The 19,505-nt window shown below is 37.9% G+C and overlaps 1 protein-coding gene across 3 annotated transcripts in view; it reads left to right on the top strand.

Moving 5' to 3' along the window:
• Positions 1 to 5,835: 5,835 nt before the first annotated feature.
• slc4a4a (solute carrier family 4 member 4a) overlaps positions 5,836 to 19,505 on the top strand; it is a 44,974-nt gene continuing 31,304 nt past the window's right edge. For 2 of the 3 annotated variants that reach the window (XM_010736563.3, XM_010736561.3), the window contains exons 1-4: positions 5,839 to 5,989; positions 6,582 to 6,669; positions 10,572 to 10,645; positions 15,849 to 16,022. In XM_010736563.3, the coding sequence (XP_010734865.1) occupies positions 6,659 to 6,669; positions 10,572 to 10,645; positions 15,849 to 16,022 (259 nt within the window). In that variant the 5' untranslated portion in view covers positions 5,839 to 5,989; positions 6,582 to 6,658. Of the gene's footprint in view, positions 5,990 to 6,581; positions 6,670 to 10,571; positions 10,646 to 15,848; positions 16,023 to 19,505 lie in introns of all 3 variants that reach the window. The other variant, XM_010736564.3, reaches the window with a different exon arrangement.

Below are 19,505 nucleotides of genomic sequence, written 5' to 3'. Positions count from 1 at the left end.
TGGGAAACTAAGTGTTTTGATAGAGAGTGATATAGAGTTACATACAGAGTTTTTATTTAACAAGCATAACATCACACACACACATTTTATTAAAGCCCAGTAAGTCCCTACACATGGTACTATACTACAGTCTGCATAATCTTTTCAGAGTAATAGCACATGCTCTTAAAGGGAGGAGTGCACCTGAAAGGACAGAGACCAGCAGTTCAGATTTGCATGTGTCTTTCTTTTGTCACAGATTAACAGTAACATGAAGACTAAAACACTGTCTCAGTTAGTCGGTCGACAGATATATATATATATATATATATATATATATACACACACACACACACACACACATATATAATATATAATATAATATAATATATCAGATTATTTCAAACAAAACAAATTATGTTTTGAACATCTTTTAAATGTATTTGTTTCTTTTCTATTTATCTATTTCTAATCTTCCAGAGATGGCAACATTACCCAGTGAGTCAGTCCATCACTTTGATCCAGACTGAAATATCTCAACAACTGTTACTGATTGATTGCCATGAGATTACAGACATTCATGGTTCCCACAGGATGAATCATAATGACTTCTGTTATCTGACTTCGCCTCTAACACCCGAAGAGGTTCACATCACACGTGGATCAAGCAGCTCCTGAACTATTGGATGGATTGCCACGAAATGTATGTATTGTAATGAAGCTGATCTTCTACATGCTAGAGCTCTGATCAGGTGAAAAAATTCTAACATTTTTATTTTAAACCAACTACATGCAACACATTCCAAGTTGTACTTTGAGTTGAGCATGCAGCTGTTGAAAGCTCACAGAGCTGCTAGCATGGCTGCAGGCTCGTTTTACAGACTGATTAACTCCATGTAGGATACTTATTTACTCAAATACAACTTATTACAGCATGCAGTATCACCTGGCCAGCTAACCAACAGACAATAAACTATTTAGCAAATAGTGTTTTTCTAACAGTTACTGTACATGTGCTTTTATTTACAGAAATAGGTATTAATAGGACTTTAAAAAAAAAATATTCCTGAAATATATGACCTGGAAATAAGTTACTCAAGTGTTTTTAAAGGGAAGTCAGTCAAAATTGGGCCCAGTAACGGCATCAGGTCACAACTGGAGGCTCCGAGGAGGCTTTTAAGTTTTCCCTCACAGGCATTTGCCACATAGCTTACTGTATACTGAAAGCTCACATTTGTATGCGAACATCTTCCCAACAGCTGATGAACATTATCTCCCTGACAGGCTAAAAGTTATGTGAAGTGAATGTATAATAAACATGAACATTTAAGCATACCACCTTTCCCTACTTCTAAACAATACATATTTTGATTACTGATCTGATTTTAATTCACTGTCAATGTCAAGTTGCATGATGGTTTTTAAGGCAGTTCCAGACCGTAAACTTTTTCTAAATATTTCAGTCTTTTTTCATCTTAATGGACATTTATCTTATATCCTGCTTCTATCCAATCAATCTCCATTTCCTTTGCCTGACTTCTGCCCTTCTTGTTTTGGTTTTATTCCAGGGCAAAAATGTTGATGATTATTTGTCAAAGAATTTCCAGAGTATGCTTTCAAAGGTTGTTGCTCAAAAGCCCAAATCACCTGATTTCAGAGGCATTTGTGTTACAGCCAACTAGAAATGTGGATAATAGATAACATTTTGTCTGAATATTGAGATGATGGCCTTATGATCAGTGTTGTCAGAAAAGAGGTCATACATTAAAACTTTCATGTGCAATTTCATAAATGTATCATAACTCCTTTGGACGATATCTTTAGTCTTTTAGCATTGCACGCTTCAGTTGTAGCAGTCTAACGTAACAAAATCCAAATTACCTTTTGCAATGATCTGAGTGAAAGTGTGTCTAAAGGGCAATGATTATTGTCATTGATGATGAATCTGACAATGACAATTACACTACAGTTAATTGAATCAATAAATAATGTCTGATAACCATTGCCATTGTGATTTTTCTTTTTAACTTTGACTAACTGAGAAGCCCACTGAACTGAACTGTTTCACAATAAAATTTCATATCCATTTTTAATGTCATGGTGTGGCTTGAGGAATTTCAGAGAAAAGGGGAGGTGAAACCTCATTTCCTAGAACAATTTTACATCAAAGGCATGAGCCAACACAAAATAAACCCTCTGGAAAGACAGCGTGATCAAAACAACAGCATCTTATATCATATGTCATGTCATATTGAAAACATTTCAAGGGTCAATGCATATACCTCTCAAATCCTCCTTCAAAGAGAAAATCAAGCAGGGGGGTTCTGAAATTGAATTTTGAACTCAAGCTGGAGGACTGTGAACTGAATCCATTATATTATTCTATTTTCCCATCTCTCTCATACACATAAATATTGTCATACATGGGGGAAAACCAATGGAAATGCTGACATGCTTCATGTTGTAAATGTGTAAAACAGCAGCTGTTTTGCATTATACACTCATGTATGAGGGACAATCCCTTCCCACACTAACTTTTCTCAGATATGTCGTATTGATGTTAGCCTTAAAAATATTTTGTGTTATGAACAAAAACATAAAACATTGTTTTGAGAACAAATTTTAACTTGTGGAAAATTCAAGTAGCGAAAATAAAAGCACAAGACAGCAATCTCTTATTTTTGACTATGGCGTGATCAGGTAAATGTTGTCATCTTGAAATAATCATTCAAAGCCTTTATTAATCAGTAATGTTATAGATAGGCCACACATAATATAATATTAAAAATAGAATATAAAAAATAAATTATTGATAGAACATAAAGGCTTCATCTCTGTTACCAAGTAGTATCCTGAAATGTCATATGTATGTATGTATAAAACACTTTTGATGTATCAGACTTCTGAACCATATTTACAAAAGTAAACCAGATATCAAATCGCTCTCAGGTTAGATGGGACAGATAGACGGTGTCTCTCAAACAACAAAGTCCCTCTCCTGGCAATGTTTTGGCAATAGCCCCTAACTTTCCAAAAAGTATCAGGTATCGTAACATTTCACACCTGAGACACCTGAGCAAATGTTTAAACTTGATTTTCATACAAGTTAAATATTACACTCCAGTTACTATATAGTTGCATAATCCAGTGTAATTTTAGAAACGTGAGCTCAGAAGGAAACGTTACACAGCGTGTAGATGATGATGAGCCTGAGTGTAAACATGTACAAACATATAACATTTATTCTCTTCTTATGATATGGAAATTGTTCCAGCTTTTATTCATTATGAATTAAAAAATAAGTCCTGTGTGTCAGATTTAGACAGCTCTATTTCATAATATGGCAGAAAAGGAACATAATATTCCTAACTATGTTTTCATTAGTGTATAATGACTTGAAAATGAGGATTGTCATGTTACCATTAAATGAATCTTTTATAGCTACAGGTGTAGCAGGTCCTCTTCCACAGTCTGCCATGTTTCTACAGTAGCCCAGAACGGACAAACTTAAGACTGGCTCTAGATAGGGACTTTAACAACTACACCCCTAGATGCCACTAAATCCTACACTGGACTTTTAAGACACATAAAACCAATAACTACAGTATGACTCAATCAATCAACAAACAATCACATTATTATAGCCCAGCCCTATTAAAAACCATTTAATATTTATTTTACACTTCACTTATCAATATTTTAATACTGATAAGCTCAAATGACTATGTATAATGTAAAGGGGATTGTTTATTGTGACAAAACCAGAGTTAGTGCCACTCTGTCTTTTAGCTCATTGCTTTGGTTTTACGGCTCATTTAGTGTATTTTTGATCTCGCTGGTATCATCAAGCAGCTGTTTTCAGCAAACAAGCTGTGATAGACACATTAAGTTGAGTTCAGTGGGTTTACCGGAAGCAAATTTACCGAATGGTGAAAGTGAAACACCTAGCAGCTAAAGAAATTTCTATGGAGTTGGTGGAGATAAAACCAGAGCTAAAAGACAGGCCTAAGGGAAATGACACTTGTATTTGTCAGAAACACAATCCCAATCCTCTTTGCACTCTGCACCCTTTCACTATTGTATTCTTGTTTACAATTTACAGAAACAGTTTGACTTTCATACAGAAATTGTATATTGTTGTTCATACATTACATTACATTATATACATATTTCACCTACTTCTATGCACATGATGTGGTTCCATATTTATTCTTACTTCTCTGTTCAGGTTTGCTGTCCTTGTTTTTAGCTGTATGTCTATTTCTATCTCCCTGAAAATGGTTCTTGTTACCGTGTGTAAGTACACTGAGAGCATACTGGTGTTGTTATCATGTAAATAATTCAGTGCCTCCTAAATCATTTTCATTTCTGTCTTTTTTTCCGCTTTGCTGTTCTCACGCAGTACAATTGTTGCTTTTTTTTGCAGTTATGGTTACTCTCTTCTATCAATATTGCGATGTTTCGTTATCGTGAGTTATTTTGCCCATGATAATCATGTAGTGAAAATAGGATAATATGATAGCCCTAATGTGTACACATACTGAGATGCTACTCTTTCTGAAGAGGCACACACATTATTGAAGCATGCATGAGTATACTGCAATAAAGCTTTGCAGAAAAGTTTTCCAGACACACATTTTGATTAATATTAACAATCATCTGAGTTACTTTCTTGTGAAAAATTGTCAGTAGGGCTGTTCTTATTTTGTTTGAATGTAGTCAGTCAATGATGTCAAGACAAAACAATGGTTGAGTGTCATTACATGGCATACTGAAACATGAGTTAATGACTGGTCTTTATGCATGCATACTCTCAAAAGGGACATAGTGGATCTAAAAAGATGGCTGGTTTTTAGCTTCTGGAAGGCATAGTTATATCAGCCATAACAGCTACCGAAAGCCTTAATCCTTATATGATTTTTATGATGTGATAGTGGGCTTATTAGTGAAAACAAGACTATAGTGACACAGCATGAAACATGTTAGGTTAAAATGATTCATGATGCAACAATCATTTCTAAAGAATCATCAAAATCACTTATTGTCACTGGACTGCTGTTTCATCTGTTGAATCTAAGCTGATATAACAGACCACTATTTGATGCAGAATTAATTGATAATATCAAGGTAATGGCAGCTTTCCATCTTGTCACCAACAGATGGCGGTGTAGATTTAAAATACATAATCCACAGCTGAAATAAATAAAACAACCTCAGGGAATGTTTCATATGAAGACACTCGCAGTAAACCTGCAAGACATGATAGGGAGATGCTGGAAAAATATCCCTGGAGAATGATGCTAGTTCAATCTTACAGGGATATTTTATCTGTATAAGTTTGTGTTAAATAAAGTAATATCTAAATTATATATGTATACATCTCACTAAACACAGCTTTAGCAGATCCACAGATGTATGACCAAATGATACATTTATTATTTTTGATTTATTTATTTTTATTTTACTGGTGCAGGTAGAACATAAATACATAAACAAGAATTTATTTCACTGTAGTTCCACAAATCAGTGGCATTTAAAGAAACACAAGTTTCAGGCTTTGTCTGGACTATTTATTAGGGTTATTTAATTAGGATACATGTGTGTTTATCTTATTGTTGTATGTATGCTTAATTGGTATTTTAACAGCCTGATTTTATGATTGATTATAACAAGAGTAAAAATATTTTTACATTATTTTGCACATATTGCTGACTTCATGCTGAACTGCGTGACTTCATGCCTTGGCCCTGCCTGCGCATAGCCGCACACTTTCTGATGAAGAGGAGTGATGATGGCGCAGCAGTGTGTGGAGCAGTTTGACCTCCCACCGGAGGAGTGGCGTTGACAGAAGGATGGTCCAGCAGATAGAGGCGGCAGCATGCTGAGCGCAGCCGCCGCACAATGCCATATACAAACTCACTCGAGCGGTAGAAGATTTCTTTACCTTCATGCCACCGCAGTGGTGACAACGTCGGGCAGACACACAGAGCCAAAGATCAACAACACAGGGGTGAGTTCTTAACTCCCAGTTTTGAAGCTTTTAATTTCTTTAGGCCTTGGGGTGTATGTGCCAGGATGCGTCTTGGACATAAATCACCAGATTATTCACTTTTGTTTGTTTTTACAGCAGTGTCACTGCTGCCTTCAGGACTTTAGCAACCTCACCTCATCGTGCTATATGCCTTTTATTATGCCATCTATTTCTAGTCACGATATCTGCTGTCTCAAGTTTTATGGAAACACTCGATTAGAGGGTGACTTGTGCGTAGATGCGCAGCAGGAGTGTGGTTTGTTTTGGTCATGATTATTAATGCTATTTTAAACTCTCTGCTGTTTACTGTCACATTTGTGTTTAATGTTATAAAGTATCCTGACATCTATCAGTCTTTGCAATATTGCATGAAGGGACTGCTGTGATTACATTGTGCTGTATGATGCTGGTGCCACAGACTGCCCATAATAAGTCTTACTGATTCCTGTGCTGAATAATATCCATCAAACTTTTCTTCATTGTGTTATTGCAGCATTCCTGCCAATCAAGCCCTTTGACATCCCTTAGGATGTGTGCAGGGAAATTACCTCCCTATGTGTTTCTCTGTCAGGTCAAACATCAGCAGCCGCTCCAGTGATCCGCTCTGCACATTCAGCCAGGAGATTTCTCACACGCAAACCTGAAGAGATGAGCAAGAAGTAAGTGACTTCAACAAGCTTTTCATGAGTGATTTTCACTCAGCGCAGAGCTACTTGACCTTAAATAGAATAAGCCAACCTTTGCTGTAGATTAACCTATTGGCAGCTACTGGTTTTTAATATAAAGAGGAATAAATGGTTATAGATCAGGTACACTTCAGGAAGAAGTGGTCTGGTAATGAGGCCACTTGCCAGCTGCAAAATGTGCCCTGACAGCAAAGAAGGTTAAATGGATATTTTCCATTTCAGACATTTACAAATTTAAATAATATCTGACTAAATTGTGAGCTATTCTATATATACCTGCCTATAGCATAACATAGCATAACATGCTCTGTACAGGGAAACTATGCAAGGTTGGGAGTTAAAGTTTGAATATGTTAAAGTTTAAGCGCTAAAACATGAACTGCCATGTAATTGCTTTGCAAGGATACTAGCCCTGGAGAAAAATGTACCTCTGGTAAGAATTGTGTAAACCTGAGTGACCTTAAACGCTGTGCAACACAGATGTTATTTAGAAGCACGACCCTTACATATATTGGATCTTCGATTAAACCAGGCTGCATTTGATTTATTTATGCTTCTGTTGAATAGATCTTTAAATTCCATCAGCAAAACTTTGTCCCTGCTGATAAGAAAATAATGCACTGGTATAAATTCAAACATCCGGGTAGTTTGTAGGCAAATTTTTCTGATTCTAAAATGCACAAATCAGGCGCTGTTACGCAAATAATGCTGATATCCCCAGGTCATGTGCTGGACAGTGGTCCAAAACACAAAATGAAGGGAAAGCAAATGCTAAAATTAAGGAAAACCTATTAAAACACAGCCAGAGTAGCATCAATTAAGTGATTCTGACAGATATTTTACATTTATAATGATGGTATTGGAACCACACTCACAGGATGCTAAATCCCAGCTGAATCCTGCTTTCTATTTCCCATGTGACCCCCCCCCCCCCCCATTCGCTTCAAGTGGAGCAAGCAGTGGAAACTTTTTTCTTTGGTGTGGTTAATATGACAGGAAACAAAACTTTCAGCCTCATGCACAGTAAAAACTATTGTCCCAGTGTGGCTATCGTTCAACAAAAACTGTATGTATCTTGCCTTTATTGCACAAGGGATTTGACTTTTGCAAACTTGATTGGAGTACAGGATACTTGACCTGGACACATGACCTGGACACATTTATTCATATCTCAAGCAAGAACTACAGCAGATACTGTATACTATAACAAAGTCTGGATGCCTTCAGACTGTTTGATGTTTCCATGGTTTGGACACACACAGTTGCATCAGCTCAGGTACAGAGAACACATTCTCCTCTCCAAATAGATAATGAATGTTGGATACATGCAGATTACTGTAACTCCTACAAGGACAGGGAGACTGATATGTTATCATGAGTGCAAAGTAACAGCTTGTTAATTTTTGATTGCTTGTACAGCTTGTAATGAGGTTGTTTGAGGGTTTAGCTTTTAATCATCAATACACACATGACTTAAAATATTGACTAAAGGAAAAATTCACTTTGAAGTACTTTTACTCTAAATAATTTGCATTCCTTGGTCCTCAGTTTTTATTTTTTCATTGTCCTCTGATTCCTGGTAAATGGGCCAATATCATGTCAAATTAAAATGAAAAGTTTTCTACATCAAAAGTAAACAAAGTCAGTTCATCTTGAATCAAGTCAGTCAGTCACAAATGTGCTGTAAAGTACAAGTCAATATTAGCAGCTTGTAGACAAGCATTGAAAGATATGATTGACACCATTGCAGTTTTTGTAGTCCTTATTGCTTAATCTGAAACTGCAAAAACCAAACAAGAAATCCTGTCAAATAATTTATATCACTCTCCACACATCATATCCAGCATTATCATTTTTTTTTGCGGAATAAGTTCATTAAATCATGTTACTGTCTTCTCCTTCTCTGATAATATGTTAGTGCAGAAATAGAAGTTGGGGTGCAGACGTGTGTGGGCGGTCAGCTCAGGGCAGCCTGAGGAGTTTGGCCTGTTATGTCCATGACTGTTCCATAGGTGGCATTGGAGGAAGGCCTGTATTAGGAAAGCTGGTGAAGTCCAGAGATGAAAAGAATAGCTTTTGACTGTTGTAAAAGCCAGAGATAAGCCAGAGTAGATGTCAAAACTAATGCTTGGTAACTGTATCTGAATTTTAGCATTGTAAACTACAAACAGAGTTCAAAAGCTCCAAGAGCTCAAGAATTTGGATAAACACAGACATGATTTGGTCACATGGTGGCTGGTCAAAACGATCAGCATGAGTGTAAAAACAACAACATAGAACCAGAGTTCTTCAGAGTTCAAATAACACTGATGATTTGGCAGCTGTAGGATTGTAGCAAACACACTTTACCTCCTGTTTTGTGTGACATGAAGATTATGCGGCATGATGCAGTGAGCAGAGGACGTCTTCTCATGCTGAGCAGGACGCTGAATCCCAACCAGCTGGAAGTGCATTGTTCTGCAGCTGACCTTTGACCTTTGAGGCCATTGAGTCCAGGGTATTTCCCAGCTATGCTGTCAAGTCCACTTTGACCTAGAATGGACTAAGTTGCAGGAGAACATCACTGAAAGCATTAATGACATTATCACATCAAATATCATATATCTCTTCAGTACTAGACCCAATATTAATTTACTGCCTTGTGAAAAAGAAGAATAAAAATGAATGAGTCACCAAACAACACTTAACTAATATCATTACTGAATCATCATTCATTATTTTATTTCATTTAGACAATTATGACACTAGAACATGTAACATTTAAATGAAAACATCTCTCAGTTCATGACGTTACCTGTGTGTGTTTGTGTGTGAAAGAGCGCAACATTTCTTTATTTTTAGCATTATAACAAAAAAAACTTCAAATTAATTTGTAACTTTGACTTAATGTTCTACATTAATTGAATTGTTTAAATGTGTTACTTATTTTGTGTATGATCATAGATTTAATGCATTTTATGGTTATGTATTTGAACCCGTGGCAGCTTCTCACCCCGCATGCAAGTAGCTGACTATACTGTAGACTATATGCTGTATTGCCTCCACCACAAAAACAAACAAGAAATGCTACTGAGTGTGAGTGTGAATGAAACATTTTTTCTAAACCCCACACAAACAGTAGAAAATCAGGATGAACGCGTGTGGAGTTGTCTTGGAGAGCAGCGGAGGCTCCAGCACGCTGGCCTGTCATGGGCTTGTGTGTGTCTTGTCACTTAAGTAAAGCTGGCGTAATCCTGTAAGGGCGGATGAGTAGACAGACATGTGATGGCCCACTTGTTTCTGAGGTGGAGGGTGGTGGAGAAGAGGGGGCTGGCAGGCATTACTGACCAGATGGACAGGCTTTGTGGTGTGTGTGGGCGTCTGACTGATTAGATTAATGCTAACTGATACTTTTTCAGATGTTTTTTTTATTCCCAACAACACCTACATTCAATGTCTAAAAGGTGAAGCAGAGGTGGAGCCAGATCCAGATTTTGATGGGTTCAAATCTCAGTGTTTTTTGCGCATGTGCGGTAGCCTTCTGACCATCACTCTCAATTAGCAAAGACTTCCTGTCCTCTCCTTCAACCCCCTCCACGAGATTAAAACCATTACATCGTACCTACCGACTGCGCGCTTTGCCTTCCTCAAGGACGGCACGCATTCTCACACTCGAGGGTAGTTTAGATCTCTTAAGGTGCTACCTGAGTGCTCCAAGGAATTCATATAGCGTGTTTGTCAATGAGTCTTTAATGGGTGGACATGACTGCCACCAGCAGCACCAGACTGAGTCCCAGTCCGAACTTACTGCAGGTGAACGAACCAAAGCGCTATGGCTCCACGTTGTCACTAGAAGAGAAGTGTGAGAAGTCTTTTTTCCTTTTTTACTACTACAGGATGGAGGATGAGGCGGTGGTGGACCAGGGAGCGTCCTTACTCAAGCACATCTGTGACGAGGAGGAGGTAGAGGGTAAGTTTACCTGTTCCTATACACTACACAAAGTCTCATCTTACCTCCCATGTCATGTGGACTACAGAGCAACAGAAACAGGAACCATCAAAACTTTTTTTTTCAAAGCAGTGCCAGTCATTTAGAGAAGCTGGGGAGGTATCAGTTAGCCTTTTAGAGACTGCCAAATTTCATGGACATCCTGCTCGTACACTGTGACGCTCGCATGTTTACGTGGCTGGCACAGGAAAGATGTAGAACGCCGAGCATGTTGTCCTGTGTTCACTCACTAATCCCCTGAAAGACCTACAGGACAACAAAGAGAGCGGAAAGAAAACCTTCCAGTATGCTAAAATGTCTTTAACAAGAGCCTGCTAATAATTCGCAAGTCATAAAACTAGTATGAAAATATTCTAATAATAATTATAATTGTTATTGGCTCGTATTTAAATGGCTTAATGCGAACAGGGAAAGCAGTTGAACAGTAATTGAACTACAAACATTTGAATTTCACACACAGTGAACCGATTTTGTTTTTATTTGACAAATGAATTTAAAAAATCTGTTTTGTAATAGGTTGTCTGAATCTATCAGACAATTAAATATGTCAAGGTTTCTCCCTTATTAATAACACAATCGACGTATGAAGTGATTTTTTTTTTTCAATCTGATTGTTATAGAGGACAATTATTATTATAGTTTTTCCTTGTAATCTTCATTTCTCTCATTTTGGACCCAGCTGTCATAGAGCCAGCTAATTGCAAATTGATTCTTATTTTTTTTAACTTGCTCCTCATGATGCTTCTTGTTGCCTAGGAGCAAGGTTAGGTGTACATGGTGATGACATTAGCACCCAACATCACAGGTTCTTCGGTTCTAGTGCAGCAGATTAAAAGACCTGGCGTGGGGCCAATTGTATCATGGAAGAACCTCATGCTTTGTTTTGATTTTTTTGGGGGGTGAAAGTACTCAAAAGGGTTCCAGCATCAGCCATTTGTTATTGGTGTTTAAGTTTTTTTATGTTTGAGAACAAAAACCCAGATTCAAGACTGTGAATCGATCACATCAACACCATTTATTCTTTTTTTAAGTAACATTATCAGTACCAGATATTGCAAAGCAGATTTTCAAAATCAATTCAGAGTTGAACGCTGCTTCAGAAATCTGATATTAGATTTTTATTCTGCACAGTAATGAAATTAAACAATGGTAGGGTATATTTAATGTGTAACTCTGTTGTAAACATGTTTAAAACAATAGAGTCGACAATGGAATTTGCACAGCAGTGTCCACATTTTGTCAGGTGTCACCTCAGCTTGAACCCTGTTTCTATCTCTAACTTCCTGTGCGTAACCAGCTTCTCAGCTGTGTCTGCGTGTGTCCTCGTCTGCTGGCTAAATCTCTTTTTGGAGTTTCCACTGAGCTCAGTCACCTCCCCGCTGCTCACTCAGAGCCGACAGCCTGACCCAAAGACTGACTGATTAAAAAGAACAGAAAGAGATGAGGTAGCTTGACATTTGTGACATTATACAAGATAAAAGTAAGAGAAGTTTTGGTCCAATGACCAAATTATCTTTATCAGACGCTGATTAGTCTCAAACAAAACATTTGGTATCTGAACTCTGCGTCACAGACCGTATTCAAGCTCAAGATAGATGATTCAGTTACGCAGCCCGAGCTCCCATGCACCTAAACACTTACATCTGGTGTGACCTTTATATTACATTGATGCACGTCTGCATTCCTGTGATAAGATTCAACGTTTCAAGATATTGCCTTTTACAGCTGAGTCAGAAGTAAAGAGGAAGAGTAATGATTCCGTCTGACAAAAAAGCCCAACTATCACAACTTTCAACATCACCCCCTTAATCCAAGAGCATCATTTCAAAGCTGTTTTCTATTAGCATGCTGTCAGTGCTGTGTGGTATATTGCCATCCTCCCCACTGGTCTGGGCAGGTCCCAGCGGTGCGGTTACTGGGGAAACTGGCGGTGGTGTTGCCTCTCCTCAGAAATCTAGTGAGCTAAACAAACCTCCCAGCACACACAAGGATTTTATTTCATTCAGTGTGTGCTTACGGCCAGCTCCAAAAGAACTTCTTCTTCCACACAAAAAAAGAGGAGGAAGTCGTAACACAAAGCTGCTCTGGCAGTGTGCAAATCTTCCTTTCCAGCTCCTTAACTTGACTATTTTTTTTTTCATTCTGTCTCCTCTATCACTCTCCTCTCATTCTCTCACCTCCTTTCTACTTGTTGTTCAGCCTGTGCAAACGTCTTCATGCTGTGCATTACTGCCCATCTATCTACCCTAATAGCACTGTGGTCTTTATTTCTGTCTGTCTGTCTGTCTGTGTCCAGCCATCTGCCTCTGGATCTTGTTGTAATGCCAACTTGCTGCATGGCAAATCTTTGGTTGCCTCTAATGTTGAATCAGTGTAAAGGTAAAAGGTAAAACAAATAATACAGAGCATTTATGTGAAGCAATTTTTATTCCATAAGATCTATATTTTTATTGCTTCAAGTTTGTTAATCTTTCTAGTGGAAAGTAAGGAGGGATAACCTTCATTTGCTTCTCTGGTAAACTGTGAAAAGTGATCATGATGAACATGAGCACTAAATCCCAAATAGAAAACAAGGAGCTGAGCAAAATGTCATGATAAAGACAACAAGGACTCTGGTGTTTATGAAGTTGGTGTCATGTGCACTCCATTGGCAATGAGTGGGTTTCCTCGTTGTTGCCACTATGTAACTAGCATTGGCACAGGAAGTTAGAATGCAGCTCAATCCTAGTGTGACTCAAGTCCATAAATTTCAAGCAGGTTTTAAGTTGTAGTGTTTACACTGGAAACGTGGAAAAATAAAATATTCTACAAATAGTCAGGATTCATACTAAAAAACACTTTATGTACTTCTCCCACACTGCAGTGCACAAAGGAGAAGGAGCTGGAAAAAAGCAATACAAACAGCACCAGAAAGCTTTCAACCTGAGCCGAGGTGTAGTCAGTAAAAACAAGTGAAAACACCTATAAAAGTGTAACGTATCCCAATAATGAATGGGTGAGTTGGGTCACTCTGCCCTAACAAGGTGCTAAGAACATCTTGCCATGTAATTCTGTAAATGTGTTATCCCCTACTGGGATTCTGACATTCATAATCTTCGGATATTATAAATCTATAATAATGTTTCATTAAAATGTACAGATATGAAAAATAGCACAAAATCAAAATACACAAATCAATACCACATTCAGTTCAGATCTGCTATACTCTCCTGACTGAACTTTCAGCAACTTATTTTTTAGTTTCCTAGAGTAGATGAATTCTGTTTTTCTTTTTTCCCCCCTTTTGGCCAACAATGGTCGGTTGATTGATCTTGTGTTTTTATATTATCCCATAAACACAGGACTGGTACCATGTTTGTTGAACCAAAAGCCTAGTGGGCAGCAGCTCTGGTGTGGGTGATGCGGGTCTGTCTCCAACTATTTGTCTGTTTTCTTCTGGAGAGTTCCTCCTCATATGACAATGTTCCTGTGTCATATGAGGGGGAAAGTTACTGAAACACACTCATGGACATACGGAATTGTACAACAGTGTGCTCATCAAATATGTCTCTACATATATTGTTATCTATCTAAATCTTTCTTATATCTTTAAAATGGTGATTTTTTATTTATTTTTTTATAGTTTTTAGTCTGTTTTTCTGTAGTTTTGGAAGAAAGTTCAGGCACATTAACAGTAATATAACCAACTACAAGAATGTCTGCTATCCAGTATTACAGGTCTATTGACGACACTTCACATTTTAGGTAAGACAGTTCAAATCATTTGAGATCTTCCTCATCTTGGTGCTCAGGGTTAGCTTGGTATGCTGAACTGTCGGTGTCAGTGAATTTAGATGAACCCTTTTAAAAAACAAGGCATTGTGGTACAAGTGAATAATGAAAACTGTTGTTCTGCAAGAGAGATCATTGTTTGTTGTGTTGAGGGGTTCAGCCACTTCCTGGTTGGGTCATGCGCAGTGCTTGGCTCAGTGTTACCCGCCGTGCACCAAAAGGCGATGTTTGACACTGATTGCATAGAGGCTTTTGTTTCAGAAGGACGTTTGATGTTTACTCTGAAAGGTTGCTTTCTATAGTCTTCCTCTACTTAGGAAGGATCAACTACTACAAACGTGGTCAAGGTTGTAGGTTTTGTTGTAGGTTTCAATAAAACTAAGAGCCCGAAAACCCTGGAACTTAAGAGCAAACAATAGTCAGCTTACAAACTATTGATTGTATTGACCCCAGTGTCCGTTTTGAATTGTTGTGGGAAGGAAAACTCTACATTGGCATATACCATACAGTTTGTACAGAACACCAGCATTGAAAATAGAAAAGGATACTCCGCTCAAGGTCATCCTTTGTAAATATTTACTTACAGAGTATACACTTTGCAATTTTATTAGGTACACGTAACAAAAATTAATCTAGGAGCCCATTTCAATCACCAGAACAGGCCCAGGAACCATTTGTAGAAATCTATAACCTTTGTTTCAACTGGAGGAACCACGGTTTAGATTTAGTATCTCAGCAATAGTTCATGATAAAGAAGTCCCTGCTCTGGAGTTAGTACTTTCTGATGGTCCAGGAACTTGGTGGACAGAATTTGCATTGCTGAACATCACTCATTGTTGAGATACAAAGTGCTGCGCCTGCAAATTTCATATACACAATAAAATGTGTAACAGACACCATCTAAATATCAGCCAATTGACCAGAATTTCTGAATACAGATTTATATATTTATATTTATATTGCAAGTAGACCAGACTTATTAGCAAACAGTCTGGTCTACTTGCCATTATTGACCCTAAACCAACTACATGTAGAACTGCACGTTCGGTTGGTATTGTGCCAACATGCCTAACAAGGATGTAGTCGTGCAAGCAGTCTTGGCGTCTTCACCGCTACGTCCTACATCTTTGTCTGTCCAAATATTTGTTTTGACAGTGTACTGCAACCCCTATAACCCTGCTCTGTTACGTTGTCTGGAGGACGTTAGAATGTTCCCTGTATAACTGAATTGACAAGGGGTCAAGATGTGGTTAGGGTGATGGTGTATTTTGCAACACTGTAATGGTCACAACATGATTTCCTACGTGATTTTGCACTACCTGATAAGGGTTTTGCTTTCATTGTAGTAATCTGAATTTGTCAGAATGTTCATCTGCTGTTTTTGTTTTCGCAGGTCACCACACCATTTATATTGGCATGCAGGTGCCGAAGAGCTACCGGCGATGGAGGCGCCACCGTCGGCGAACCAGCCACAAGGACAGAAAGGAGAGATTGATGGAGAACGTCTATGACAAGTCGGACACAGAAAACAACGATGAGGCCAGCAACAGCCTCCTCAAACCTCTCTGTAAGTTCTGATGGACTCCATGTCAGGGCTGGTTAGGGCTCATGTCTGTCTTTGCTGAAGGCTGCTCTCTTTTCCAGAAAAAGCCCCTGTAACTCCCCATGACCCTAAAGAAGTTGCTGAGTCCAGTTACTGTCCAGAAATAGCTGTGCATGTCCTGCTAAATGACAAGTCTGTTTTGACAGAGCAGAGTAAATTTTCATCCTCCTCAGATATAACTGTACGAGTGCTGACGTGAGTCTCTTGAGTACAGAGTCCATGCCTTCCTGTGTTTTTGTCCTTGGTTGTAGACATAAGTGTATCTGTCCTTGTGTGTGTGTGGGTGTGTTAGCATCTATATGTGGTAGGGCTTGCGTTGTTGGTTGGCTGGAGTGTAAAGTATGATGTGCCCTTAGGCACAGCTCCTGTGATCTGTTGATGCTTGGACAATGAGCTCTGGCCAGTTCTCAGAAAACTTAGGAAAGAAAAGGAGGAGGGAAAGGTTACAGTGGGTGACTTAAGATACAAGTTCGAGTGTAAGCCCAACATGTAATGTCAGAATTTTTTTGTCTGACATTCTCAAGTTACAATTTGAATTGGTGTAAGGGTTAAGGTTAGGGTCAGGTCAAGGGGTAAAGCCCTATTTGCATAATAAATATAGACATCCTGTACACATACTGTATGACAGCAATCTGTCATATATTACTCTTTATAATACTAACAAAGAAAAATATGTTTTGATTTTTTAGGTGTTTTTCAAATATTTTTTCTTATCTTTTATGAATGTCTGGAGAGTTTTGCCTCTATGATCTATTCAGATTAAACAATATAAACATCACAATGTGGTTAAAATGCTTAGAGTTCATAAATATATCCTCAAAGATATTAAGTATTCTGTATTTTGGTGAAGACAAGTGTCTTCTGATAACAATAACATGCAGTCATCTGGCAGAAAATCAGAGGATAAAGGGAAAAATCTCTTATTACATGTGATTCATGTGTAACAGTAGTCCTCTGTGAATGAGGCTTAAAATGTTCTTGCTTTCTATAAAATCCACTAATGAGGCAAGCTACTGTCATTTCTAGAGAATGAAATCATTTCACACATGCCTGCTTTCACATGAAGTGACAGTAGGACCAAAACATGGCAGAACTGGATTTTTACAACACTTGATGTGATGGATTTTTTTCAGGACATAAATCCAGTCAGAGAAAAGATTACAGTCAGCCTATCTGTTGTTGCTACTGACTATGATGATGCATATCTAGCAAAATCGGTGAGTTTCTAGTTTTTAGGTATGTTCACAATTACAATGATCACAGTCAGAAATGTTTATCTACTTGGGGACAGTAGCGGACAGTAATAAGCTTTGAAAGCAGTTGAAGACATGATTATTGGTATTATAGCTGTGTTTCAGATATCATGCTGCTCGCTGTTTGAAATGGGTGCTCGCTGTTTGGAATGGGAAGCAGAAGAAGATTGTAATCTGAGCTTTTCTGTTTCTGATTCTAATGAACCTATTCAGGTTTAGTCTTACCATGACCCAATGTACAGAGTGATGCAGTCCACAGGCTGATCATGCCCATGAGCTTCAACCAGTACAACCAGGGTGTTTCTCACATTGTTTCAGCTTAATCATTTTTAATTTAAGGTCAAGCTAAAATTTATGTAGCAGAGATAGATTTCTTGTTCTTTTCTTATTTGCTATTAGACTTGTGACCCCCCATTTTTCTCCTGCAAACCCCTAGTGGATCTCAACTTACAGATTTGGAACTACAATACAAATAGTTTTTGATACAAAGACTTTGTGTTTAGAAATGTGTACTCTGTAGAGGCTGAGGCCTAGCCCCATCACTAACCCAAAACCATGGTGGTTATTGAGCATTTATACTGACCTGGCAGAAATACAGTTGTACTCGCCGAAGCTAATGGATCGTGTCCGTGGGGCCAAGAAGACTGCATTTTGGGGTGGGGTAAATATTCCAAGCTGCTGTGAGTAAACAGCGTTCCAGTTACTTGCTGGTACATTTGCTCACACTTGGTTAAACAAGATTGAAACTGCTGCCTGTATTTGGAGATTTAACGGATCATAGCCTGGACAGCGTTGTCGAGGAGTGTTTAGATGTTGTTGTTCTATTGTGCTGGTGGTTACGTGATTGCGAATTGTGACCTTTCTGCTGGGGTCTTTCATTCAAGTGCATATTTTAATGATGATTGTGTAATCAAGACTGACTAGTAAACTTCTTACCTACTTTTAGATTTGCACTCCATTAATCTTTACAGATATGATAAACCAAGAGACTTGCAGTCAAGGAGGAATACATATCATCCAAATATCTTTTTTTTCACTCTACCTAGATGAAGAAACAAATGTAGGTGACGTATAAGTAGATTTTAAGGAGTGTGTGGATGATGGGAAATATATTCTTTTTCATTTTACTCCATCTTTTTTGCCATATCTGATTCCACTTCAAAACCAATCACCATCATGGCAGCATCAAGTATTTACCTATGCATTCAAAATACTTTTCTTATATTTAGTTAGCCTTATTGAAACATGCATTGCATAATACCAAATGAATATGTGTCAAAGGGGAAAACATATCTGTCATATGAAGAAAAAAAAAACTGTGTAACATGAGCAACCCTACACACCTCGGTTTGTTTACAGCAACATTGGTAATTCTCCATTCATGGAAAATGTGACGATGTTGGTGGGAGAATGTGAGCATTGACGTTTTGTTAACAGTCAACACTGTGATATTCTGCTGGTTTATACTGGTGACATAGCGTAAACACTGTTTTGTAAAAGTCTGTTATAGAATTAAGTTCAAGTTCAGTACAATAGGTATTGTACAGTCAGCAGTTCATTTACTTCATTGTGTGTAAAAAAAGCTTTATACAAAATATCTGACCATTTATTTCCATTTGATGTCAACCATTCAATGGGCTGTTGCCATTTGGTGTTTTTTTCTAACAATAATTTCCCTAATCAGAAAAAAAAACATTTTTAATTGAATCCTACAAAGATTTTAGTATACTCTATGCGTGATTAAGACTTCAGGTATACTTGTATTAGCAGATAAAGAGAAACCACTGTAATGCACACATGACATTTCTGTCTTTTTGCAGTTTGAGAAAAATATAAACAAATCCTCTAAAATAAAAATACTCCTAAGGAAGGCCAAGTATGTGTCTGAGCCCACCTGCAGTGTGCTGGGACAGATTGCAGTTTTAGTTAAGACAAACATTTCTCAGAGGAAGAGACAGAAATAATTTTATTGGCTGAGTTAAACCAAGGAGGGCAGAGATTATAAAAAAAGTTACAGTTAGTTGCATTTGCTTCATGTAGGATGGCACAGATTTCGATACTTTTTTATTACTTACACATTACATGTCACCTGGCAACACAAGGTGACACAGTTCATTGTTACTAATAACAAGTGCAATTTATACACTGAATGATTTTAACATTATTGTAGGCAAAGTTGGTCATGGGGGGTATT

Source organism: Larimichthys crocea, chromosome III, assembly GCF_000972845.2.
Source record: "Larimichthys crocea isolate SSNF chromosome III, L_crocea_2.0, whole genome shotgun sequence".
In the NCBI taxonomy this organism is placed as follows: Eukaryota; Metazoa; Chordata; class Actinopteri; family Sciaenidae; genus Larimichthys; species Larimichthys crocea.
The sequence above is the reverse complement of the archived record's forward strand: the minus strand, read 5'-3'. Positions and strand labels throughout refer to the sequence as shown.